This window comes from Cynocephalus volans, chromosome 11 (assembly GCF_027409185.1).
Source record: "Cynocephalus volans isolate mCynVol1 chromosome 11, mCynVol1.pri, whole genome shotgun sequence".
NCBI lineage: Eukaryota > Metazoa > Chordata > Mammalia > Dermoptera > Cynocephalidae > Cynocephalus > Cynocephalus volans.
In genome coordinates this window covers 97,773,337-97,799,322 of record NC_084470.1, presented here as the reverse complement: position 1 = coordinate 97,799,322, position 25,986 = coordinate 97,773,337, and the positions used below count along the sequence as shown (strand labels likewise).

Genomic DNA, 25,986 nt, shown 5'->3' with positions numbered 1-25,986 from the left:
CCAGCATCACTACTCTTGCACGTTGGGATCATTATTAAGCGGAATAAGGTTTACTTTGAACCACAAGCACTGTGATACCGGGACGGTTGATTAGATCCCAGATGGCTACTAAGTGACTGATGGACGGGGAGTGTCTACAGCATAGATCTGCTGAACAAAGGGATGATTCACATTCCATTAACTCAGCTAAATAATATGAATATATTAAAGGTCCTTGAAAGGTACTGACATACTATTTTCCAGGGCAGCTGCTTTTCACCCTCACCAGCAGTGTACTAGTATTCCCATTTCACCACACCCCAGCTACCATGAGCAAAAATTGTTAATCAGATAGCCAGAGAAGAGGGTCACTTGCATTTCTTGGATCAGCAGAGTACATTTCAACCATTTATCTCTCAGTTTGCTGATGGGCTTTGTGAATCATCCAGGAAGGTTTGAGTCTGTTTTGAGCACTGTGGAGGTCAGAAGAGGCTTCTCGGTGAAGGCAGAATTTAACCTGAAAGGGGGATGGCGGGGAGGAAACAGCTACAGACAAACCCTGGTGCCATTGGAGTACAGAACCTAGACCTAGGGTATTTAGCATTATTCTGAAACATTTGTGTTGAATGAGAGAAAATTAGGGATTGGCCAGTGGCAGGGCATGGGAGGTGCTTGAGGCCAGGAGGTGACTTGGGAGAGTTTTGAGCAACACAAACAAGGCAAAGGCTAGTTAAAAGGTACAGGTGGCTAAATTGCCAAAACACCTGTTGTGCATTCAGAGGTAGATGTGATCATCCTGACCACTTGCTAATTTCTGCCTTCCAGTCGGTCCTGAGCTCCCCCAAAGTGACTTCATTATTTCACAGAAATGGCTTGGCCAAAGCCGTCCACCCCTCCTGTTCCTTCCTCTTCACCAGACTGTGTTCTTTTCTCTCCTGCCTCTCTGGAGGCTTTTGTCCCTTCCTCTTGGTGTTCCTGGAAGTGTATGGCTGTGGCCTCCTACATTTTCCCTCCTTCACTTTCTTGTACCTCTATTTGGTTCCTGTACCATCTGATCATGAGATTTCCAAACATGTCCAGTTTGCCTTTCCCATTTTTTTGATCAGTGGGGCATTTTTGCTACTGTTTGAAATTATGACTTCAATTTTAATTCTGTAGCTTTTCATTGTTTATTGATGCTGTTTCTTTTGCCTCTTCCCTGGGCTTAGAACTTTTAAGCCATTTTTATATTCAACTCAAGCCAGTCTGTCATGCTCCTGCCGCTTTTTCTCTTCCCTGTAATACAGTATTTCCTGTATTTGCTAACCCTTGGGCTGTTCCAGTGGCCACTCTTCAACCCCACAGCCAAAGGATATACTTAACACCCTTAAACTAACCCATATATAGTGCTAAGTTGTCTTAACCTTCATGCTTCTCCAGGTGAGGTGATATAGATAAAAATCCTCAGCCTGGAGACAAACAATATGGCTGTTTGAACTTGGGCCTTAGTGTTCCCTCACTTATTTGTTATCTTTGTTCCTTGTGCTCATCAAGCAAACCTACTTTCTGCAACCAACATAACTTCCTTTTACAAAAACTCCGGGTTTGTAGGTACTGGCTTTTTATTTACCTAATGACATTTTATGGTCATTACTATGGTCCTGCTATTTAACAACCCTTTGGCAGTGCCTTTTGGCCATTGGAACTGGAATTGGCTGAGTGCTATCATTTGTTGAAAAATCTGCTCTTGTTCTGACTTTTCTCTTTCCATCTTAAGCTCCTCTGGGGTGGGAATCCAAATTTATACTTATATTATCTCTTTCTCCCATTCTCTAACTGATCTTAGAAGAAATTACCTGTGCTTATCAAAACCATTAATATAACTTTTAATTTAGGCCTCCTGTTTAGAAGGTATATGCTGGATATCTCTAACCTCAGATTTCTGTGGCAGCAAAACTGTCTCTCTTGTCTTCTAACCAGAAGCTGATTGTCAGAGATAGCAAAAGATGATTATCAAACCTTAATCTGGGATAAGTTTACCATAGAAGTTTGTCAAAGTATTTTTATTACTGAAAATAAATTTATACATTCTTAATTTTTCTTAACAAATATTCCTATTTTGTTAAAAGTATAAGTTACATTTAAAATTTTTATTATGGAAATTTCAAATATGTACAAGAGTAGTGGAAATGGTGTTATGAATCCCCCTGCACTTGTTGATCTGCCTATTATCAACTCACACCAGTCTAATTGGTGCACTTCAGCTCATGCTCTGGATTATTCTAAAGCATGAAATGCATTTTTGATCTTGGTGATCAGCCCATTGTATTGACTGAGATAAAGGACTTTGTAATGAATTCCAGGTTCCAGTCTCACATCTGAGTATTTTTAGAAACCCATTGACCACCTGTGAGCTTTCATTTCTTCATCTGTTAAATGGGAATTTCTAGTGTCTACCTTGTAGGCTTTGTTGTGAGGATTAAATGAATTACCTCAGTAAAGTCTGCTGTAGAGTGCCCATAGTACAGTGCCTGGCATAGAGCATGTTCAGTGGTGGTAATTTCTTTTTGTTTCATGGGCTGTAGTCCTGTTTAGGCCCTAATTTGATTCCTCAGTGTGCGAGGAGGGGATTAAAGTATAATGCCTTTCAAATTGAGAAAGTACTTTGAGACTGAAGAAGAAAGCAGGCAAATCAATAAGATATATGAAGATATTTATTACAGGGGTGACTTACATACCGGAATGTTGCATGCAGCAAAGAATCAGATGTCTACAGCAAATGAGAGCTCTCGCTGTCTATATGCAACATTTGTATAGCAAAAGATCTGTTACTAAGAATAACTTCAAGGAAACAGGTTAAGAAAAATAAGTTGATAACATAATTTGCCAGGTGTCTTGTGCTCCATAAGTCAGGAAGTCTTGTGATGTTAGTGCTGAGACCACTGACACCATCTGTAGTAATAAATCATTCACTCTCCGAAATTTATGTTTCCTTTACATTTGCTTTAAGGTTGATGTATAACTGGTTGATTAAACAAAGGAATGAGGCTCAACAGGAGTCAGCATGGTGGGTGGGACACAAAATGGCATTAGTTTTATTTACCCTCTAATACTCAATTTGGAAAGTTAAAAAGATCTGTCAACAACAGACACTACTGTTCAGCTTGATGACCAGTGCAGTAGTATCGTGTGACTTCAGCTGCCTTTTTGGTCTCTCCCTGTGACCTTCTCCAAAACCTTATAAGCAAATGTTGCTTGCCTACTTTACTGTGACCCCTGAAGTCCATCAGTTTTGAGGGCAGGATGACTGCTGGGCCTTCTCTCATAGTCAGGTACAGAGCATAGAGTCTTGGAAGAAAACAGATGGGGAAAGACATGAGTGTTTCATGCTGGTTAAAGTTTTGGGGGTTTTTTGTTTTGTTTGTTTTTGTTTTTTATTTATTTTTTGACAGTTGGCTGGTACAGGAATCCAAACCTTGACCTTGATGTGGTTAAAGTTTAGAAAGGATTACGAATCTGCTCAGAAGCCTGCTACTTCTGAAATCCGTGTTCCCATGGTGCTTCCTTCCCAGTGCTATATTTCGATCATGTACACAATAAATCATATTTTAGTAGGTAAATTCACAAAGCCCATCAGCAAACTGAGAGATAAATGGTTGAAATGTACTCTGCTGATCCAAGAAATGCAAGTGACCCTCTTCTCTGGCTATCAGATTAACAATTTTTGCTCATGGTAGCTGGGGTGTGGTGAAATGGGAATACTAGTACACTGCTGGTGAGGGTGAAAAGCAGCTTCCCTGGAAAATAGTATGTCAGTACCTTTCAAGGACCTTTAATATATTCATATTATTTAGCTGAGTTAATCACATTTGTGAGTTTGATCAGATTATAGACTTATATACATTGGCTCATCTCATCATAATTGAAAACAACCGTGTGCTTAACATCAAGGGAAGAGAAGGATTGGGATTATCCATATACCGACTATCATGTAATCTTAATCTTGATAACATGGGAAGATAATATAGAAAAAAAAAACAGGATGCAGAGTTGTGCACAGTATAATCTCAGCCATTTGAAGAAAAATTGGGAGGACACATGCCTTATAGTAACAGTTGTTGCCTGTAGGAGATGGAGTTGTCAGTACTTTTTGTCTTTGTTTCATTCATTTGTACCTTCCTGAATTATCTGCAGTTCCATGCTTTATTTAGTGTGGGGTGGGTGGGTATGCAGGAGCCTAGCAACTTGGAAACACCAAGCAGGTAAAAATGTCAATGAACTGTAGAGCATTGATTGATTTGAGTGTCTTGGCCTTGTTGAACCTCTAGCATTTGTTCACATATCTGGTGCCATCGTTACAATCTTGTATCAGACACATGTAAATCAGAACAGTAGTTGTAGGCTGTGGTTTCCAAACCTGGTGTGTGTGCCTTGGTCGCCAGAGGTCCAGGACTTTTTTAAAGCCCCAGCCCTTGTGCACCAAAATGCTCTTTGTGGTGAGAGCTGGTATTGCAGAATGGCCTGTTGGGGCCTGCACTGACGTGCCTGATAATACCAGCACTGCCACTTCATTGCTGTTTGACTCTGGACATGATAACACCAGCTTCAGTTTCATTCCCTGCATTTTACACTGTTGTCTCGATGGCTTTGTGGACACTGTGCTTTCACTTCCTTGACACTGCAAAGCCATGGAACCTTCACCTGCACATTGAGCCTTTACCTCCACTTGAGTGCATTTCTGGTCATCACGCAATTTTTCTACCTCCATGAATTCCAACTTTGAAGTTGTCCACTGCACCCCACCTTGCTGCCTCTTCCTGCCGTTCTCATTTTTACCATGCCAGTTCTTTGTTCTCATGCCCTTCCTTATGCACCCCTTTCTGACTGCACTGACCCCTGCCCAACCAGACCCTTGAACAGTATTGTCCCTGACCTTTTTAGTCACTGGTGTTTGCTTATTCTGTTTGCCTATATGGCCAGTGGCTTCTCTGCTTCAGATATGGAGATGATAACTCCAGACTATTGGAGGAAAATTCTAGCTTTTGATTTATTACATGAGAAACGTTGTACTTGAAAGAAAGAATTTTTTCAGTATATGGAATACTGTTGATGTTCATTCCAAAAAATGAACATTCTCCCGAGGAACTCCTTCCAAAGCACACTGATGGGATTTGGTTTGATAGCAGAAGGAAGGAAATGTGTTCTGAATAAACCTTATTCTAGAAAGGTTTTAGAGGATATTCGTATGTAAATAGGTAATGGATGTTATCTAAAGTTTTTCCTTTCTACTCTGCCTGCTGCACATTATCCCACAAGAGAAAGTGGTGTGCTTTAGCGAACAGTTTTCCAGTTAGAAATTTCAAACTTTGTAGGATGTAAAAAAATAATTTCATTCCTCAGAGTCCATGAAGGTGGTGATGGGAATGGGTTAACAGAAGCAGAAGTTGCCAGTGGACGGTTTGAAGCCACCTCTGCTTGGGCAGCTTCTTGTGGCAAGTTGTGTTTGAGTTTGTTTTGTGTTTTCTTAGCTCTTTTCTAGAAACAAGTCCCATTCTTGATTCTGGAGAACATTAAGTAGAAAAATATAGCCCTTAACTTTTGCCAACTTAAAGCTATCAATATCCTGGTATAAACAGATGTGGGATTACTTTGGGTCAGCTGTTGAATACTGTTGCAACAACTCTTAAATGCCCGGCGAGCCCTGAGTGAAGATGACCATCTACACTCACATGTGGTTTGTCTTCCATGATGAATAAGGAAGGTTTGTGTAATCAGAAGACGTATTTGAAAAAATCATCAGATTAACATTTTTTTCTCCAAAATGGAGATAGCTTTTTGAGGGCAAAGGTGATATGCCTCTCTCAAAGTCACAGTAAGTATAAGGAGACAGAGCCACTTGTGATCCCGTCACCCAGAAAAACTTGCTAATATTTGTGTCTACCCCTTTCAGCTTTATGTATAACCATCTTCACATTTAAATCTTTACTCCTCTGGGAATCTCTTTTTGGAAGATGATGTGTAGGGATCTTAATTCTCACCAGAGTTTTTCTGGCTCTCACCATTTAGTGAATTGTTCATCTTTTGCCACGGAATTTTAGAATACAATATTTGTCTAAATTGTTGGCGTCTGGAGTGTCACTGATCCAGTTAGTCCTGTTCCAGCCCCACACTGTTAATACTTTCTTTTTATACCATACTTAATAAGACTGTTAGAGCAAGTCCCTTGTCATTACTACATTACTGTTTTGGCGGGGGGAGGAAAGGAGGGACTTTTTTTTTTTTCAAAGCAGCTGAGCCAACCAACCAGCCAGTCCCTGGCAGGAAGGCAAGGGATGGGGTGCTCCACATACAATGGATGGTTTGGGGTGTACCTCTCGTAGCTGATCTTAAAAATCCTAAATATGATGGAAGACGGAAGGAAACAAGTGTTCAGAACTCCAGCTCTTCATATACTTCCCCTAATTAGCACAAGTAGGAGCTTTCTAGACGAATTCTGGTGGGCTGAGATATGGTGTCTTGGTAGTCCAGCCATGGGCATGAGGCTTTGGGCAGTGAGTAGCTTGACCCTCGGAGTAGGTCATGGGCCTGGGGTAGTGCCTAGCAAACTGTCTTCTGGTCTGGCTCCAACTCCTACACTGTTCCTTAGCCAGAGACAGAAATAGACTCTGAAGCCATGGAAAATAGTCACTTTCAAGAACACAGGGCTCGTTGGCTAATCTTATCCTATGGGAAAGTAGTCAAATCTAATTTACTTTTAGCCTGTGGTCATCAGTGCAGTATACCTGTTGAGAAAGAGAACAATGGCGGGCATCTGGAGATTACCTTGCCTAGGCGCTGTGACCTACTGCTTCTCTTTGCCTTTCGGACCTTGTGATTCTGTTATTTATCCATCTTGTGTTTGGCACACATTAAAATGGTAACAGGCCGTGTTTACTAACAACTTACTATATTCTAGTCACTGTCCCGAGTGTTTTACTCATTCAGTCTTCACAGCATCCTTAGGACGCAAGAACTATGATCTCTGTATCCCTATCCCAACAGAGAAATTAAATAACTTGCTGAAGGTTATGAAGCTAATTAATAAGCGGCAAAACCAGAATAAAAATCCATGTAGTCTGGGTTCAATATTTGCACACTTAAGTCCCTCCCACTGCAGGCACTACTGTCAGCCTTAGCCTTCAAGAAGGTAGCTGGTTAAAGGTGAAATTAAGTAGTTTTCTGAGACCTGCTCATGTTCTGAGAGTCACAGAGTCAGGCTGTGACAACCGAGAGGTAATTCAAACAGAAGCCCTGTCTTAAGTGAAAAGACTGTGCAGGCACTGGAAGAGAGGTGAGCAAAGATCAGGTGCTTTACATATTGTCTCGTCAGGGATAGGCAAGCCTGCCTGAAAGGTTTTCTGGAAAAAGATGGTCTCTAGAGCTGTAAACCCAAGTATTGTTCACACACTAACCCAACGTTTGATGATAATTCTCTACTTGGCATGGAGTACATAGTAGGAAATAAAGCTGTCTTCATGGAGATTATTAAAAGACAGACAAATACGATCCACAAAAATGTCAAGTAGTGATAAGTGCTCTGAAGAATAAAGGGGAGTAAGGAGATAGAGAGCAAATAGGGAGGGGGTGGTACTTTAAATAAAGTGGTCACCCCTCTGAGAAAGTGATATTTAAGCAGTGACCTGAGCTGTTGGGAGCATTAATCCAAATTCCAGAACCAACAAGTTGATCCAGCACCTAAGCAAGAGAATATGTTATGTTTTGCCTAGCTTTTGGGTCCATAGTTCTGATGACTGATACTCTTCTTTACCAGGGACCCCTGGGTGGTAGGGAAGTAACCAGCAGGAAGGCTTAGGTCCTGGTCCTCTTGGGGCTGCTTAGACGTTTGTGGTTTGTGCCGGAGGAGGCATTCTGCCTCGGTGTTGACATCACACTCACAGTGCTTTCTCCTTTCCTCCTTTAGTTTGAAGGATGACCTCTAGGAAGAAAGTGTTGCTGAAGGTTATCATCCTGGGAGATTCTGGGTAAGTGTTTCTCATGAATTTGAGCTGACAGATGGTATTGGCGGAGCCCACACCTCCATGCTGCCACTTCCTGCTCTCACAGCAGCAGTGCAGGGCCTTATGTCTCCTGTGATCTGGAGCACTGCTGAAATTTGCATGATCCCTTCCTGCCCTGATTTTTAGCATGATTTGGGAGGCAAGGGGTGGCTGTTTGGACTTATGTGATGATGGCCATTTTCATGGAACCCTTTTTCTCTAAGCTGGCCAGACTAGGGAGCCCTGCTTATATAGATCTGTTGACAATGGCATCCTACCTACCAGTGTGGGTCTTGAGTGCACTGTGCAGTGGCCTCCTGCTATGCCTGTTTCAGGCCTGTATGCAAAAAAGCCTGGGGTAGGGGCACTGGCTTCTGATTTTAGATCTGCCACTAACCGTGTAACTAACTCTTTCGGACTCTTAAGATTCTGTGGTAGGCTTTTCAGACTTGGCATCTGAAGTGACCCATGAAAGCTTTGAGTCATTGGAGGCTTACGTATTTTTTAAAACAACAATAATAAATGAGGGTGAGCCTCTTTATTCCAAAGTTCCCTGTCCTTCCTTTAAGAAAAGCCAGTGATTTTTCTATCTTGGCTGGCTTATTTGAATCACCTGAGGCACCTTTTATAAGCTAACACTTGCCAAGCCCCAGGCCAGCAGGGTAGGGCCTCGGTGTGGCTCTCTGCTGCCCCTCTCTGCTGCTCCCCACCCCTCTTTGGTGTCCTGTCAAGATTGAAAGATTTGCTTTTAGGCATGCATTACCCAAACTTGCCAGGCCCTTGTTTGATTGCAGATTTTACCACTTCTCACCTGGAAATTCTAGTTCAGGTGGTCTGGGCTAGAGAGCACTGCCTTAGGCTGCATGTGCACTTCCAGGTCCTCTCATATGGAAATAAGCATGTTTCTTTGTGGGAAAGGAAGGTGATATTATTCGCTATGGGGAAGGCTTTTGCATTATCCTTAGCCTGCCTGAACCTCATCACAGAAAATTCACATTGTCTCTTGCTGAGTTTTCTTACTGAAAAATACCTTTGGAGGAGCATACTTTGAGGTAGATTCTGGTTTGGTGACATGTAGGTGCTTTCTGTGCTTCAGATTTTAAATGTTGAAGCAGTAAGTTGACTGAGTGGCATATTTGTCTGCTTGAAGCCAATGATTTCCTCCTGCTATTACTTCATCAAGCTGAATAGCAACCACTAAATGGAGAAATATTCGAGACTGCCGTTGATATTTTTGGAATAGTAGAGCGATCTTATTACTGAATCTTCTTTTAGAAGGAGTATATTTGCTGGCATCCTTCTAGAATGGAAAAAATAATACTAGGTTCTACCATGTGAGATGCCTATACCAGAGCTTATAAGCAGCTTTTCATTGTCTGGCCACATCTGTACCCTATATTTTTATCCAAGGAGAAAGCACAAAACTTCAAATGTGTCATGCTGGGAGGCTTGCTGGCCTTGTCCTCTGTTATGAGGGGAGTTCCTTTCTCCTTCAAGACATCCAAATTCCTTTTAAAGCTGCAGGTATCATTGGTTAGAGCACAGCCTTGTAAAACCAAGGTCAAGGGTTTGGTTCGTACTGGCCAGCTGCAAAAAAAAAAAAAAATCTTGCAAGAATCAGAGTTGGTTTCAGTCCCATCCTATTTGACTTACACTTGTGGTTTTTCTCCAATTTCAGAGTCGGTAAGACATCGCTCATGAACCAGTATGTGAACAAGAAATTTAGTAATCAGTACAAAGCCACAATAGGAGCTGACTTTCTGACCAAGGAGGTGATGGTGGATGACAGACTAGTCACAATGCAGGTGAGCACACACCTTGGCTGTGCAAACCCAGCCTTGTTAGCTCCTTTAGTTGTAACCCCTTTTTTATGCCTGGGCATTTTCTTTCCCTGTTCTTCAAATCCTATTATTATGATTGTGGATAATTGGCTACCAGTAGGATTGCCAGGTAAAATGTAAGACACCCAGTTAAATTTGAATTTCAGATAAATAGCAAATAATTTTTTAATGTATGTCTGTCTCAAATATTGAATGATAAGGCAAGCTAAAAATTCTTCATGGTTTTTGTGAAGTTCAAATTTAATAGGACTTCCTTTTTTTTATTTATTTTGGGTTTTGGTTTTTGCTAAATTTGACAACCTGCAGGTCCCTGTTTTGTGTCTCCAAAATGTCTAACTCGTCCCTTTCTTAACGTCCTTGCCCAGTGCTTTAAGGTCAGAAATCTTTGTTTGTCTTCTAGGTTTTTATAGCAGCCATTAAAATCGTTTACTTATTTTTCTGACTTTTTTTAATCTACCCAATCTATAGCCTCAGAAGTTGTGTTTCTGTCAAGCCAATCTGTTTTTTTGGTTGTATCAGCTTAATCTTTCAAGGGTTTCCCTTTCAGCAGTTCAGGTATACATTCCTTCGAATGGCTTTCTGAAAGCCTTTACATTCTGGCTATATCTATTACTTGCTTTTTTTTTTTTGTTCCATTGAGGTACTTTATTTGTATATATGTGTTACATCCCTAGAAAAAGAATCCCAGGATTTTCCTTCTTGTGTGTTTCCACCTTGCTTCTTTGTGGTCCATGATGCCAGCAGCTGTTGTCAGTACAATGGAATCAAACTGATGGGATGGGAGCAGATTATTCTGCCATTTTTCTAGATATTTGCATTGCACATTAAACCTGGGGCCAGTTACTCTGCATTTTTTGAACCTGCCTGTGAGGTTCACAGTAATATTCCCAGCTCTGTGATCATCAGTGATTTGAAATTCGCCAGTGTAACCGTTCTTCATCATCACAGTTAGAAACTGGACCATAACTTTGGGGCACAGCCTGATAAGAACCTGACATTTTTGCCTCTCTTTTCAGCATTGTCGGTGCTGTTGAGAGCATCAGCCAGCACCTACGTGGGCACTGTTATGGTGGCAAAGAAAGATGGCAGAAAGAGCTGTTGTTTGCTTTTTTGTCTACGGCCAGTCCCTCTAAGTCATGTGCTGCTCTTACAAGCCTGTCTTGCTTGTGTCTGTACTTCCCACAAGGCCCTTTTGTCACATCCACACCCATCCTGAAGTCTCAGATGTTGTCTCTTAAAACTCCTACCTCCACGGCAGTTGTTCCTTCCTGTATTACGTACTTGACGTCCCCAGGAGACTAAGCTCTAGAGGCAAATGCAATCCTTATCCCACTGTAGTTGTAGCAAGAACCTAGCGAACAGTAGGGGCTCGTTGAAATGTGTGGATGATATAGGTTAATGGTAGAAGTTTTTACACATGTTGACCTCAAGCTGTGGCTCCTAGAGGATGAGGACTCTCACCACTTAATTGACTTACACTTCTAGGGCAGTGCTAATGTGGGTCTCTGCTCCCCACCTCACCTACACATATGCCTAGAGAATTTCCAGATATCACTGAAGTTTAAATAAGCCAAGCTTGCAAGAAAAGGAAACTTCCAGATTACAGGAACAGAAGGAACTGAAGCTATCAGTCATGCAGGGGCAGGAGATATGAATGAACAAGGTAGGGGAGCTGAGAGTCCTGTTACATACACACACGCGCGCGCACACACACCACACACACACGCACACACACACACCCGGATCTTGGAAGGATATAAAAGCAGGACCGGAAAACTGCAGCCCAAGGAAGTGGCAAAGCTTGTTTCTGGTGTATAGGTTTGGAGCTTTGCCTCCATGTTGGAGAATCTCAGTCCAACAATCCACATGTGAGGATTCTAAGTTTATCTTCTACATGGTACAGAAATCTTTGTCTTGAAGAATTGAACATAAACCTGTCACTCCTGGCAAAAACAAAGGTAAGACCACTCTGTACAGAGACACTTGGAACCTTAGGAGAGAAGATAAGCTCATGGACACATGAGGAAATAACGTGCCACAAGAAATGTTCACAATGACTGGAGATTTTTTAAAAAGGAATAGAAACCATAATGGAAAAGAACACTATAAAAAATGAGGATATGGAAAGTTTAGAACTTCAAGAAGTGAAAAAATTATATTGAAATAAACTAAATGAACAGTTTAAACTAGATTAAACAGCTGAAGAAAACAGTAAACTGTAAGAGCTGAGCAAGTTTCTAAAAGATAACTTAAAATTGCAGAAGCCTGAAATAAAATTAAATAAAAATAAATAAATAAATAAATAAATAAAATTGCAGAAGCCTGAAAAAACAAAGTCATACAAGTAGCTAGAGAGAAAAGACAGGTGACTTACAGTGGAGCAACAGTGAGACTGACGAGTTCCCAGCAGAAGGCAGTAGGGAGTGGAGTAACTTCAGGGTGCTGGAGTAAAGCACTTTGGAAGATTCTGTGTGTGCACCAGCAGGACTCAAAGTTACCTCCTGTTCCAGGAGAAACAACTTGTTGAACTGAGCTGTGGTTTTGATAACCACGTGGGCAGAGGAGTTCAGAAGTCAGAACCCAGCCCTGTGGGGTCAGGGGCCATTATAGTAGAGCCCCCCTGCCCCTACTCAGCTGGAGCCCTGGAGTGCTGCACTCCCAGAGAAAACCCCATCTGGAGAATCACAGGGCACTGGGTGGAGTCTGGAAAGAGTGGAAAAAGACAACAGGTTCCTGAAAGGCAGAAATGAAAGGCTGGCCCCAGTGCTTTTGCAGCCAGTTCAAAGATTAGAAGCAAATGAAAAGCAGCATATCTGGACAAAGGCATTATTATCCTAGATCTGTGGAATCCCCGTGTATTTTTCAAATCTTTAGCAGCTTATAGTAAAAGATAGTCAAAATAAGAAAACAAGGTATGAGAAAGAACCAATGGAAACCTCCCTGCTAATTCCAGAGTGTTTTTATATTTAGAAAAATAAGGAGGGTAGAGTTTCATTTATATAAAATGAATAAATCCTAGAGATCTGTGTAGCACAGTTACGATTTAACAATACTGTATCAAATACTTAAGAATTTGCTAAGAGGGTGAATCTTACATTAAGTGTTCTTATCACAAATAATAATAATAATAATGAGGGAAGGAGGAATATTTCTGAAGGATAGGTTTATGGCACAGACTGTGGTAATGGTTTCACAGTATGTACATATCTCCAAACTCCTCAAATAGTATGCATTAGTTGTGTACAGCTTTTTGTATGTCAATCATGGCTCAGTAAAGTTTTTGGTTTTTTTAGAAAAGGCAATCCTATATCTGCAGAGAAGAAACTAAACAGAAGGCTGGCCCGTGGCTCACTTGAGAGAGTGTGGTGCTGATAACACCAAGTCAAGGGTTAAGATCCCCTCACTGGTCATCTTTTTAAAAATAAATAAGTAAACAGGTGATGTAGATTTGGTGAGAAAAAGACAAGTAATACAGCCTCTAAAAATGAAGTACAATAACCAAAACTTGGAAATTCAGAGAATGGTTTTAGCAGCAGATTGGACACACCAGAAAAGGGCTGGAAGAAAGAAAAATGGTGGGAAATATGAAAGAGATGTAAAAACAAGATTGAAAACAAGAAGTTGGACTTACTTTTAATCAGCTTCTGAGAAGGAATAAAGAAGTATAGAGGGAATAGATCAAAGATAATATTTGCTAAGAATTTTCGAGAACTCATGTAGCACCATTCACAGATTCAGGAAGAGAAGCCCAAATTCCAAGACGGATGAATAAAAAGAAATCTACATGAAAAATAAATATCAGTTTCTAAAAAAAAAAAAGAAATCTACATGAATTATAATGGAACTTGGGGGAAAAAAAAAGACCTAAAAGCTTGAAAGGAGCAGAAGTTCTAGAGGATATATACCTCAGGCAGAAGGAAAGTGCTTTCATGTAGAAAGGTCTGCGATTGGAAGTAAACTTTAACAGTATGCATGTATCTGTGTTTACAATAATGACTCTAATATGAAGAGTAGGTAACTTCCAAACTGCTACCGTATTACAGAAACCAGGATTGGAACTATGTAATTTAGTTTGTAGGGGAAGATTAGTGACTGTTGTCTTTTTTAAGTTTCTGATATTGTTCAGAAAGAAGCTAGAAATTGATTAGTATTAAGTAATAGAAAGAATCAAGGATGCATGAAAAATGTAAGGGGAAATTATCATGAAGCCATAGTAATTTAAACAGTAATATCGACACAGATATAGACAGACAGACCACGGGAACAGAGGACACAGACACAGGGCTCACCTGGCTGGGAGTAAGGTGGAACAGCAGGGAAGGAAGAGCTGTGTAGTAAACGGGGCTGGGACAGGCCTTTCCATTCACTGAGGGGTAGCCAGAGGAGTCAGGACCCAAAAGTGGAAAAAATGCAGTGAAAACTTTGAAAATGAAAATAGAGGACATTTTGACCTTTGGCATTTAAAACAGAGAAAGCACAAACCATAAATGGTTGAAGATTGATAGTAGGCCACATTAAATTAAACATGTGAATAACAAGATTCCCAAATAACAAGAGCAAGCCATAGAGCAGGAGAAAATGTTGGTAATGCATAATAGTGTCCAAACGACAGATAGATAAACCGGCAAAAGATATCAGGAGGCAACTCACATTAGCAGCCTTGATGGCGGTGGCTTGATTTCAGGGAACTGCAGGTATAAAAGGCTGCCAGAATCAAGTTTGGGCTGTAATACAGGAGCAGAGCATGCTTTGGTTGATGGTGGGAGTGTGTTAGGCAGCCTTTTTAATCGAGACTGCCATTCTGCTTCCCAGTGTTGGGCATGCACTCACCTTGCAGTCTCATGGTTCTGTGTCTAGGTATGTGGGCACACGGAGAGAAGCGTGATAAGCATGCACATTGCAGCCTTGCATGTGGTAGTGAAACACTGCAAGGAACTCAGATTTCCAGGGAAATCAAGTGAAGTGTAGGAAAGCAATGGAGTAGTGTTAACTTTGGAAAATGAAAAAAAGTAGGTTGTGAAAAGATGTACAGGATGATACTGTGAGTATTTATGTAAGGTATTTCTTCAGGTGTCATTTACTTCTGGGGAGGAAGGAAAGAAAGAATGCTATGGGGAAAGGTTAACTCTACTCCTTTTTTTTTTTTAACTGGTATGAAAAAGGCAGTGTTAACATTTGTCACATTAGGGCTGGCCCAATTAGCTCAGTTGGTTAGAGCGTGGTGTCGGAAAACCAAGGTCAAGGGTTCAGATCCCCATACCAGCCAACCACAAAAAATACATAAATATATATTTGTTGGGCCAGCCGGTGGCTCACTCGGGAGAGCGTGGTGCTGCTAACACCAAGGCCACGGGTTCGGATCCCTATATAGGGATGGCTGGTTAGCTCACTGGCTGAGCGTGGTGCTGACAACACCAAGCCAAGGGTTAAGACCCCCTTACCGGTCATCTTTTTGAAAAAGAAAATGTATATATTATATATATTTGTCACATGAGAGTAGTGGGTAGATAGATATATGCTTATAATTTTGAGTGTAGAAAATAAAATAATTAAAATATTAAAAAAATTTAAAAGATCGCCATAAGGGGTCGGCCCTTGGCTCACTTGGGAGATTGTGGTGCTGATAACACCAAGGCCCTGGGTTCAGATCCCTGTATAGGGATGGCTGGTTAGCTCACTTGTGAGAGTGTAGTGCTAATACCACCAAGCCAAGGGTTAAGATCCCCTCATCAGTCTTCTTTAAAAAAAAAAAAAAGATCACCGTAAGACTACTTTTTTTGTTTTTTGGCTGCTGGCCGGTATGGGGATCTGAACCCTTGACCTTGGTGGTATTAACACTCAGTTTAACCAACTGAGCTAACTGGCCAACCCTGTACTTTATTTTTTTAATTAATAAGTATGAACTGTATTTTTATAAGTTCAGACTTAATTTTGGAAACTTGCTAGGAATAACCCCCAGTTTTTCAACTTTTCTTTTAATTCATTATTTTGCCTTCTCTGTGTATTTGAGTTTATTACACCTAAGAGTAACATTTCTTATGTAATTTCACTTTGGGGAGTCTTATCTGAAAGAAGCCACTTGAATTACAGAAAATGCTCTACATGCTAATATTCCTTGCTGAGTTATTTATAATTATGGAAAATTGGCAGCATTATTTTTCTATAAACAGGAACAAGTGGTTCACTGAGTTTATTTTCCAAGTTTGTTGGGCAGCAGTAAAGCTGTGAGCTGTTGGCGGACGGAGTGCTGTGGTGGTTTGCGGGGCGGAGAGGAGGGATGTGAGAGTCATGGAGAGTGATGTGCGCTCTGAGGTTTTAGTTGCAGAATACCCCACAACATGGAGCAAGATGGGAGCTCATGAGGGCCCCATGAGGCAGGAGGCCAGGTGTGTTTTTTTGTTTATGCTTTTGCTTATTTTCCAAATGTTTGCATAATAACGGTGTTATTTCCCTGATAGGAACTTTTTTTTTTTTTTTTTTTTACTTTGTCCAAGCCTAGATTTGAGTTCTGTTTTTGCAACTTTCTTTTCTACTTTCTCTTTGTAGGAGTAATTGTCAGTTTCTACTTGACTTACTGTTTGACCCAGTTCTTGATTACCCCTACAACTTAGTCACCTTGTAGGAGAAAAGAGTTATTTTTCCATTCAGAGTTCATTGAATTCACATATTCAGTGTAGAACGCTGGAAAACCAGAAGAGCACCAAGGTGAGCGCGGCACAGCCCCCACCTGGTCACACACTGTTGCTGCAGACCCTGTTCTGTCGCCATGTGCGGGCTTTGCTTATTGTATTGGGGTGCAGAAGTGTTTAGTCCTACCCTGCTGAGAGGCAGTGGAATAATTGGATTTAAATTTGTTTTTACTGCCCTTCATCCTCCTAACTAAGCCATCATCACGTCTGTCTGGTTCTGACTAAGTGGCTGTTAGGCATCTGGGGCAGCGAGGAAATCCAGCCTAGCGTGGCAGTGAATGATGAATGGTCTTTAGCTGGCCAGTAGTACCTGGTTTAGTCTTTGCTCTTCTGTGTGTTATCGTCTTCCTGTCAGTCGCTTTCTGTCAGAGTTTTTTCTTTTGTTTTGCTTTTTAATTGAGATATAGTGTAAATAAAATAAAACATATTGTTCTTTTTGTTTAGGTAAACTTTACATGCAGTAAAATGCATAGATTTAACTGTACAATTCAGTGAGTAATCACCTTCCTCTGTTTCCATCACCTCCAGAAAGTTCCCAGAGTACATAAATCTTAAGTTTATAGCTCAAATTTTACATACATATCTACCCATGTGACCCCTACCTAGATCAAGATATAAAAAATTTTTAGGGATCAGACTCAGTATCATTTCCTCATAGACACACACATACTTACACACGCTATTAGTCAGGGTTGTTTTGGATATTCTAGTATTAAATCTGCTTCCTGAATTCTGAAGTCACTTGTCATTGTGGGTAGCCCTGCAATCCAGCCCATTTCCTCTGGTACTACACACACACACGCACACGCACACATGCACACACACATACTCACATACTCTTGCTGCTCTGCAAGTATCCCCCAAGGAATAAATTGTTTTGTCTCTCATAGATCTGGGACACAGCGGGACAGGAACGGTTCCAGTCTCTCGGTGTGGCCTTCTACCGGGGCGCAGACTGCTGCGTTCTGGTATTTGATGTGACTGCCCCCAACACATTCAAAACTCTTGATAGCTGGAGAGATGAGTTTCTCATCCAGGCCAGTCCCCGGGATCCTGAAAACTTCCCTTTTGTTGTGCTGGGAAACAAGATTGACCTTGAAAATAGACAAGTAAGTGCTGAAGATGGAGGGAATGATCCCGGACACCTGCTCCTGGGGCCTTGTGAACTTGGAGGGTTCTTTTGTTTGTTTTGTTTTGTTTTGTTTTGTTTTTTTGTGACCGGTAAGGGGATCATAACCCTTGGCGTGGTGTCGCCCACACCACGCTCAGCCAGTGAGCGCACCGGCCATTCCTATATGGGATCCGAACCCGCGGCCTCGGCGCTCCCAGCGCCGCACTCTCCCGAGTGAACAAGAGGGTCGGCCCTGAACTTGTAGGGTTCTGTGCTAAGCCACAGTGGCTCTGGAAGGTGTTGGTGTACTTCGCCCAGCCCAAAGACTAGCCAGCTTTGAGGACCAGGACCCAGACCACCTGACTGGGTCCCTTTACTGCCCCCAGCCTCCTGCGACTTTCAGCCATTGTCTTTGCTCTCAGAGCCTTAGTTCCCTTTCTGCAGTTTGAAGGAAGGAATTAGATTTTGTCACTCGGTGCCCTCCTAGTGCCTCAAGGGGCTGCTTGGATCTCCGTGTGTGCAGAACACTGCTTTTAAGTAAAATTGCTCTGGTGTATTTTCAGATAACATTTCTGTTAGAAACATAGACTCTCACTAACTATAGCTAGGTGTATTTCTGCACATTGATCCCTTTTCTGGCCTTCCCAAGTGACTTATTCCTTGTGTCATGGCTGGAAATGGGCTAGAGGTTGGGGAAGGAATGAGGATCTGTGGGAGGCAGGGGTGTTGGTGAGAGCTGCAGAATTCCATGGCACTTGAGTGTGTGGCACAGGTGAATGACGTTAGCGGTAGTGGGGAAGAGACCACAAACCTTAAGACCAAGCTGCTGGGCACTTCCCATGCTCGAATCTCTGAGGTCCCAGGAGAGAGAATTCATTTCTTCCTGGCCTAGCTGCTTATTGCCTTCACACACTGCTTTTATGTTGAACTGAGGGTCAGAAGGTGTGGGTTGTGGACAGAGGGAGGTGTTGAGTTTGAATCCTAGCCTTACTAAGCATAGCCAGCAGAGTGGCCTTGGGTGGGCAGCAGGTCTCCCCCACACCCTCATTCCCCACATCTGTTCCTTCACATGCGCCACCTGTAGACGAGGGCGATAATCCTGGAGGATTGAGTCAGTGCTTGCTGCTTCTGTTATGAGCACACGTGCCCTGCTTCCTCTTCCCAGGTGGCCACGAAGCGGGCACAGGCCTGGTGCTACAGCAAAAACAACATTCCCTACTTCGAGACCAGTGCCAAGGAGGCCATCAATGTGGAGCAGGCTTTCCAGACGATTGCACGGAATGCACTTAAACAGGTGGGTCTCCAGCAGCTGTCTGGCTCCCTCTGGTGATTGCCTGAACACTGACCCACCTCCTACCTGCACTCCTTGTCCTTAACCTTCTTCCTGATTCTTTCTTCCACGTAGCCAGAAAAACCTGTGTGTTTATCTGGAAAGATAATGACATGTTTTGCTTAAGCTTCCAGAAATTCCACTTTCTTGTCAACAATCTAAAAGATGGAGGGCAGTGAAGACTTTGGCTGAGGCCACCTTTGTCTGACTGGGCTTGTTCCTATTTTGTTTGTATGCTAGTAGGAGCTCAGGCCACTAGGAGGCCCCTAATCAGATTGCTGCTTCTATTTGAGGAGGAGATGGCTAGCTACCAAAAAAAAGAAAAAAAAAAGGCTGGCCTGTTAGCTCAGATGGTTAGAGGGTGGTGCTCTAACACCAAGGTCAGGGGTGTTTGATCCCTGTACCAACCAGCCACCCCCAAAAAAGGAGATAAACTTGAATTTGAATCCCAGCTCTGCTACCAGTCATTAGAGCTAAGTTTTTTTTTTTTTTAAGGAGTTTTTTAATTGAAATGTATTTAATTTGTACATATTTATGGGGTATAGGGTTATATTTCAATTCATATATATAATGTGCAATGATCAAATCAGGGAAGTTTGGGTTTTTAAAATCATATCTGAGCTTCTATCCCCTCACCTGTAAAATGGGAGTACCTACTTTGCAGAGTGATGGTGAAGATTAAATGAGATGGATTCTTTCAACTCCCAACATACCAGTGACCAGTAACTTTTTTTTTCTTTCTGGGAACAGTTAAGTACACAACAGAAACAATAAAGAAAATGCAGGAAACCTTTATTCAGGAATTCAATTTTCTAGACCTCTAGTTAACCTTTCTTATGATCAGATATACTTACATGTGACTTGAGACTGTTCGAGCACCTCTGTGAGGGCCAGTAGTGAGTTAAGGCAGGTCCCGAGGCATCCTCCGACGCTGGAGTGGAGCGGGATGCAGAGAGCACTGAAGGAAGCAAGTAGTGGCAGTGAAGGGCGGTGCAGGTTCTGCAGCTCCAGGAAGCTGGGTGTGTCAAAGGTGGTGGTGCTCAGCAGGACAGGGCACCTGGACATGCAGGCAGAGAGATATTTGGAGTAGGTTGTTCCAAGGACAGGGGAAATCCTGGCATGGGTGGGGGCTGCACTAAGTGTTCCACAATGAAATGAACAGTCCTACCCCATGAGGAATTGTTCCACCCAAAGTGCCAGGAGAGCCCCTGCTAAGAAACAGATATAGTGTAAGGAACTGAGCAGGATGCAGACTTGGGGTCTTTTTTGCCCTCCTCTCCCAACCCCACCCTCACCCTCACACCTAGATTAAGGATGTATTGTTTTTTTCTTAATGTTCATACAGTTGCATGGGAATTGAGACACGTGTAGGGACACGTTTTCCACTTGTTCCCTGTTGACCGGCCTCGCTGTTGGAGTTTTACTCTCTGATCGTTGCTGTCCCTGTTGCTTTAGAGTAATGCTTTTATTTCTTCAAGCTAGCCCATTAGGAGAAAGAGTGTTAGACTGAAGGATATGTTTTACTATTAAGAGATGTTGCCAGATGGCTTTCCCCGGAGGAATACTTAAGCTCCCTCCAGCAATGTGAGTTTTCTTTCCCTTACCTCCCACCAGCAACTGCTGACACTGTGCCAGTCTTTGAGTGTGTAAATTGCTACCTTCATAGCTACTGGTCCCTCTGAGCCCTGTTTGGGTTTTCTCTGCTGAGGATGGCTGGTACATTAGCACTGCATTGCAAGTGATTTTTCCAACAGTCTTTTTGTATCCTTTGGCCATAGAAAAAATAGTAATTTTTTAGTCAGGTATGTCATTTTAAATTTCTAGATTTCTAGAAATGTGTCTATAGATTTTCTCCCATGCAGCTTGAATTTATTTGGCTTATGGCAAGAAATCAAGGCTTGCCCTTTCTGAAAGTTCCAAGCACTAGTAGCCCGTTGTCAAACAAACCGTTCCCTGCTGAATGGAGTCATGACCTTTGTTGTAGTAAGTGCTCATGTGTGTTGGGATCCATTTCTGATCTCTCTTCATCTGTTCTGGCAATGACCACATTTCTTTGCTTGTACCATCTTGATTTGACTGCCTTTGTGGTACAGTTTGACCCCGATAAAGTAAGTTCACTATTTTTTGTATTTTTCCTTGGATATTTTGGGGCATTTTCCATTTAAATTAATAATTTTGTTCCACTTCCACCTTTTTCCTCCCTCCTCTTCCCCCCGCCCGAAATAAAACCCTATTGAGATTATGATTGAAATTGTATTAGTTTGCTTAGGCTGCCATAATAAATACACAAACTGGGTGGCTTAAACAAGGGACATTTTGTTTTCTCACAGTTCTGCAGGCTGGAAGTCCATGATCAAGGTGTTGGCAAATTCAGTTTTTGGTGAGGGCTGTCTTCCTGGCTTAGAGACTGCCATCTTCTCACTGTGTCCTCACATGGCCTTTCCTCTGTGCGCAGAGAGAGAGAGCACGCGTGACCAAACTCTCTGGTATTGTCTCTCCTTAATAAGGACACTAATCCTGTTGGATCAGAGCCCTACCCGTGTGACCTCATTTAACCTTATTTCAAATTCAGCCCTACTGGGGGTTAGGATTTCAACATATGAATTTTGGGACACAAACATTTCAGTTCATAATAGATATTATTTTAGGTTTGTTTTATATCCTTCAGTAAGATTTTATAATTTTTCAGATCCTTTGCCTTCATATTCAATGAATTCCTAGTACTGGTGGGAATGTAAAATGTTGCTATTCATTATTATGAGTTTCACAAAGTAGAAACAACCCAAATGTCCATCATCTGATGAGTGAATAAACAACAGGTGGTTTATCTGTGAATTAACTTGAAGAGTGTTCAGCAGTGAAAAGGAATGAAGTCCTGATATACGCTAGTGAAAGAAGCCAGTTGCAAATGATTCCATGTTGTATGGTTCCATGTAAGTGAAACATTCAGAGCAGGCAAATCTATTGGGCCAGAAAGTAGATGAGCTGCATGTGGTCCATGAGTCTGCTCAGATCTCATCTGTGATCTGATCAAGAGCATCAGTCAGCTTCTGTCCTCACTGCTCAGTGCAGACTGCTGCTCCTCCAGCAGAATTTCTCTTCACATTGACCTGGATATATCACATAATCTGTTTTCCTCTTGTTCGTCCTTTGAAAGTTGAGCATATTCAGCCGGAGCACTTCTCTCACTGCTTGGTCATGTTCCGCTTTCCAGCTCCCTACCCACTATGCCCACGTAGATGTTTGCCATTCCTGGACAGAAAGGGCCAGAGCTTAGAAGTGGGATTTCCCTGTGCCCTGAGTAACCAGCCTCTTTCTCTCTCCATGTCCAGGAAACGGAGGTGGAGCTGTACAATGAATTCCCCGAACCCATCAAACTGGACAAGAATGACCGGGCCAAGACCTCAGCAGAAAGCTGCAGTTGCTGAAGGGGCAGTGAGAGTAGAGCACAGAGTCCTTCACAGACCAAGAACACACTTAGGCCTTCAAACACAAGCCCTCTCCTCTTCCAAACAAAACATAAATTGATCTCTCACATCCAGCTGCCAAAAGAAACCCCACCAAACACAGTTGCACCCCGACACATAACAGACACACACACAGGTCTTATGCAACAGACCAACAGCCCATGCCTGTGATGGCTCCTTGGGGTCTGCCCGCGTACTCCCCCACCCCCAGCCCTTGTGTATGGCAGCAGAACAGGCCGGCTGTAGAAATCACTCTCATGTGGAGTCGGCATTGGAAGCTTACTCTTTTTGTCCACTGGAGAGAGAGAACTGTTTACAGTTAATCTGTATCTAATTAGTTATCTGATTTTTTTTAACGGTCTTGTGGTCTTTTTACCCCCACCCCTCCCTCTTTGAAGGCTACCCCTTGAGAAGGCTGGTGCCCCACGCTTCATTACAGGCTCACACCCAGTCTGATCAGGCTGAGTTTTGTATGTATCTGTTAATGCTTGTTACTTTTAACTAATCAGATCTTTTTACAGTATCCATTTATTATGTAATGCTTCTTAGAAAAGAATCTTATAGTACATGTTAATATATGCAACCAATTAAAAATGTATAAATTAGTGTAAGAAATTCTTGGGTTATGTGTAAGTCCTGTAATGCAGGTGTGTAAGATGGAGGGTTGAACCCTGTCTGGACTGCAGATGTTAGTGACTCAGAATTCGGAAATTCAGCTAGCGACAGTATTCTGTACAGTAGACACAAGGATTATGTATGCCTTTTATCAAAGACTTAAGAGCCAAAAAGCTTTTTATCTCTCCAGGGGGGAAACTGTATAGTTCCCTTCTGTGTCTGAATTTTCCAAAAGGTTGATTTGCATAATACAGTAGTATGTGCAATGGATAAATGGCTGTTATTTCAGAAATTAAAATTCTCATTTTCCCTTTTTTCCCCCCTGCTTCACACTTCAAAACTCCCCTGTTAGATCAGCATCTTATTATAAGAGGGAAAGGAAAAGCCCAACAGATCTGTCGTAGTGATTTTACCTTTGTTCTAGAAGGCGCTCCTTTCAGGGTTGTGGTATCCTTAGGTTAGCAGACCTTTTTTCCTTCTCCCCACCCATTTCCCCAGTGTTGCCTATTATTAACCGCTTTTTTGGTTGGAACCTTGGCGGTTCTGCTCCCTTCCTAGGACCTGCCCTGCATTGTAGCTTGCTTCACGGAGCTCTTCCCCTTTTTTCCAAAGGTCTACATTCTAGGGTGTGGGCTGAGTTCTTCTGTAAAGAGATGAACGTGATGCCAATAAAATTTAACAAGAACAAAGATCATTTGCCTTTGACCTGTCTTTTTTTCCCTCTTCCAGAACCTTGGCTCAGTAGAGAGCACATTAGTTGATCATGGCCAATGCTTGATCAAGCAACAGAGACTTTCTTAGCTGGGCACGTGGGTGCTTTGAGGCTGACAGGCCTTCTCATATGCAACCCTGTATTATCTATCCCTAGTTTTTTGGGGTTTTTGTTTTTAATCACAGTATTTGGGTGTGTGGGGACCCTGAATGAAAAAAGCATTGTGTCCCTTTAGAGGAGCAGCCACAAACTCCTAGTGACCCGTGGGCCATGCACAGCTTGTAGGTATAACTATAACCTAGCCATGTGTTGTGTATTTTATTTCTTTAATTGACTTAGTTGCTAATAACACTTAGATATCACATAAATGTGCATTTTTTTTACAAGAGAGGAAGATTTGGCAGCAGGACCCCTGTATTCCAACATATATAAGTCATCAGCTGGAACTGAATAGATGGCACCTAGAAGCAATTTTATAAAATAGTAGTGGGTCAGTTTAGGTTTGGAAAAAGTGCCCCACTGACTTAGATCTTGAATTTTACTTTGCTGTGCTTTTCTACATTTCCACTTTTCAAGCTTGTCAGTTGCTTTCTTTCCTCATGCCTCTTCTTGGCACATACTTCATGTGTTAAGAATAGCATTCTTGGAAGCTCAGATGCTGTGAGTAGATCATCCACAACTACAACTCCATCCTGGTTGATGGAGCATGCCTTTCATCTTTCTCTGGTTCTGTATTTTGTGCTATGCCTTATTTGGGTGTTATTTGGCCTCTAGAGGAGCAGAGGCCTCTCCAGCTTTGGGCCCAGTGATGCTCACCTCTATAGATCAGTCTACTGTTTCTGTGGTTGTGTTCCTTTGGCCCTGACCTTGAACGTGACATTGAAATGGACCTTGACCTCTGACCTCGACCCTCATCCTAAAACTGGTGATCATTCTGACATTGACTTTAGCTTGATGTGACCTTGAATGTAACCTTTTAAATGATCCAGATCCCAAACATTGTCCTTGCCATATTTCACCCTAATTTTTTAATTTATTTTTTTTGGTGGCTGGCCAGTAAAGGGATCAAACCCTAGACTGATATTATCAGCAACATGCTCTAACCAAATGAGTTAACTAGCCATCCTTGTTCAGCCTAATTTTAACTGTGGCCTTGAACTGGTCTTGACCCTGATCTTTACCCTCACCTTGTCACTGATAATCATCCTAAACATGATTCCTGTTAAAACGACCTTGGATTTGACCCTCCTCTTGACCCTAATCATCACCCTGACCTTGAAGTTAACATTGAATCCTACCATGACAATGAGCCTTACTCTCCCACCTGGGACTAAACAGTCTAATGTCACATCAGCCTGATGTCTTTGGTTGAGTTTGATTTAATATTATATTCCTAAATTACACACTATGTTCATCTAGATTTGATTTAACCACAGTAAGAAGTAATAGCTGAGGCTCAACTCTGCACTAATACAGTATCTTTCTCCGTATTCCCACTTAGACTCACCATAAGCATGTGCTTTTGAGAGAAATATGTCAATTTGCTCCAATAAGCACTACAAATTTACTTTTGATGAGAAAATCTGGGATTGAGTTTGTTTGCATTAATAAAGATTTTTTGAGTTCATTTGAATTTGATCTAACAGCAGGAATGTGAATTGAGGTGAGTGTGAATTGCTGTGTTTATCTTCATCTCAGTTTGCTCTAACAAGCAGTAAGAAGTTACTTTTGAGAAGAATCTCTGGGAATGAATTTGTTGCACTAATACAAATTCATTTCAGTAGTACTCCTTAGTTTGATCCACACTCGCTCTGTCTGTGTGAATATGTGTTGCTGTGCTTACTTTTATTTGTTTGCTCCGATAAGGTATAAGGAGTTGATTTTGAGAAAAATGCCTGAGTTTGTTGTACTAATAGGAATTCTCATCCAAACTCAGATTCATTCTAATACAGATGTGAATATGCCTTTGAGATCAGTGTACTGCACTGCGTACACTCATGTTGGTTAACGCTAACCAGCAATAAGGTTTTACTTTTTGAGATGGTTGTCTGAGACTGAGCTGCTTTGCACTAAAAATGATGCCTTCTAGTACCACTAAGTAGACTCATCCTAATTTACCATACCTTGCAGTAAGAATACGTCATAAAAATGAATATATGTTGCACTGCTTATGTTTATCTTGGTTTACACTAACATGAATGGAATGATTGAGACTGAACTTGCAGTG

The 25,986-nt window shown here is 41.9% G+C and overlaps 1 protein-coding gene and 1 pseudogene across 1 annotated transcript in view; one reads left to right on the top strand and one right to left on the bottom strand.

The window, feature by feature from the left end:
- The window catches only part of RAB7A (RAB7A, member RAS oncogene family), a 61,269-nt gene extending 37,533 nt beyond the window's left edge, over positions 1-23,736 (top strand). Inside the window, exons 2-6 of the mRNA XM_063114109.1 lie at positions 7,919-7,979; positions 9,673-9,799; positions 17,415-17,633; positions 18,801-18,929; positions 22,298-23,736. Of these exons, the coding sequence (XP_062970179.1) occupies positions 7,927-7,979; positions 9,673-9,799; positions 17,415-17,633; positions 18,801-18,929; positions 22,298-22,393 (624 nt within the window). The 5' untranslated portion in view covers positions 7,919-7,926 and the 3' untranslated portion in view covers positions 22,394-23,736. The remainder of the gene's footprint in view (positions 1-7,918; positions 7,980-9,672; positions 9,800-17,414; positions 17,634-18,800; positions 18,930-22,297) is intronic.
- On the bottom strand, positions 10,506-14,678 carry LOC134390864 (small ribosomal subunit protein uS8-like; annotated as a pseudogene).
- Positions 23,737-25,986: the final 2,250 nt, after the last annotated feature.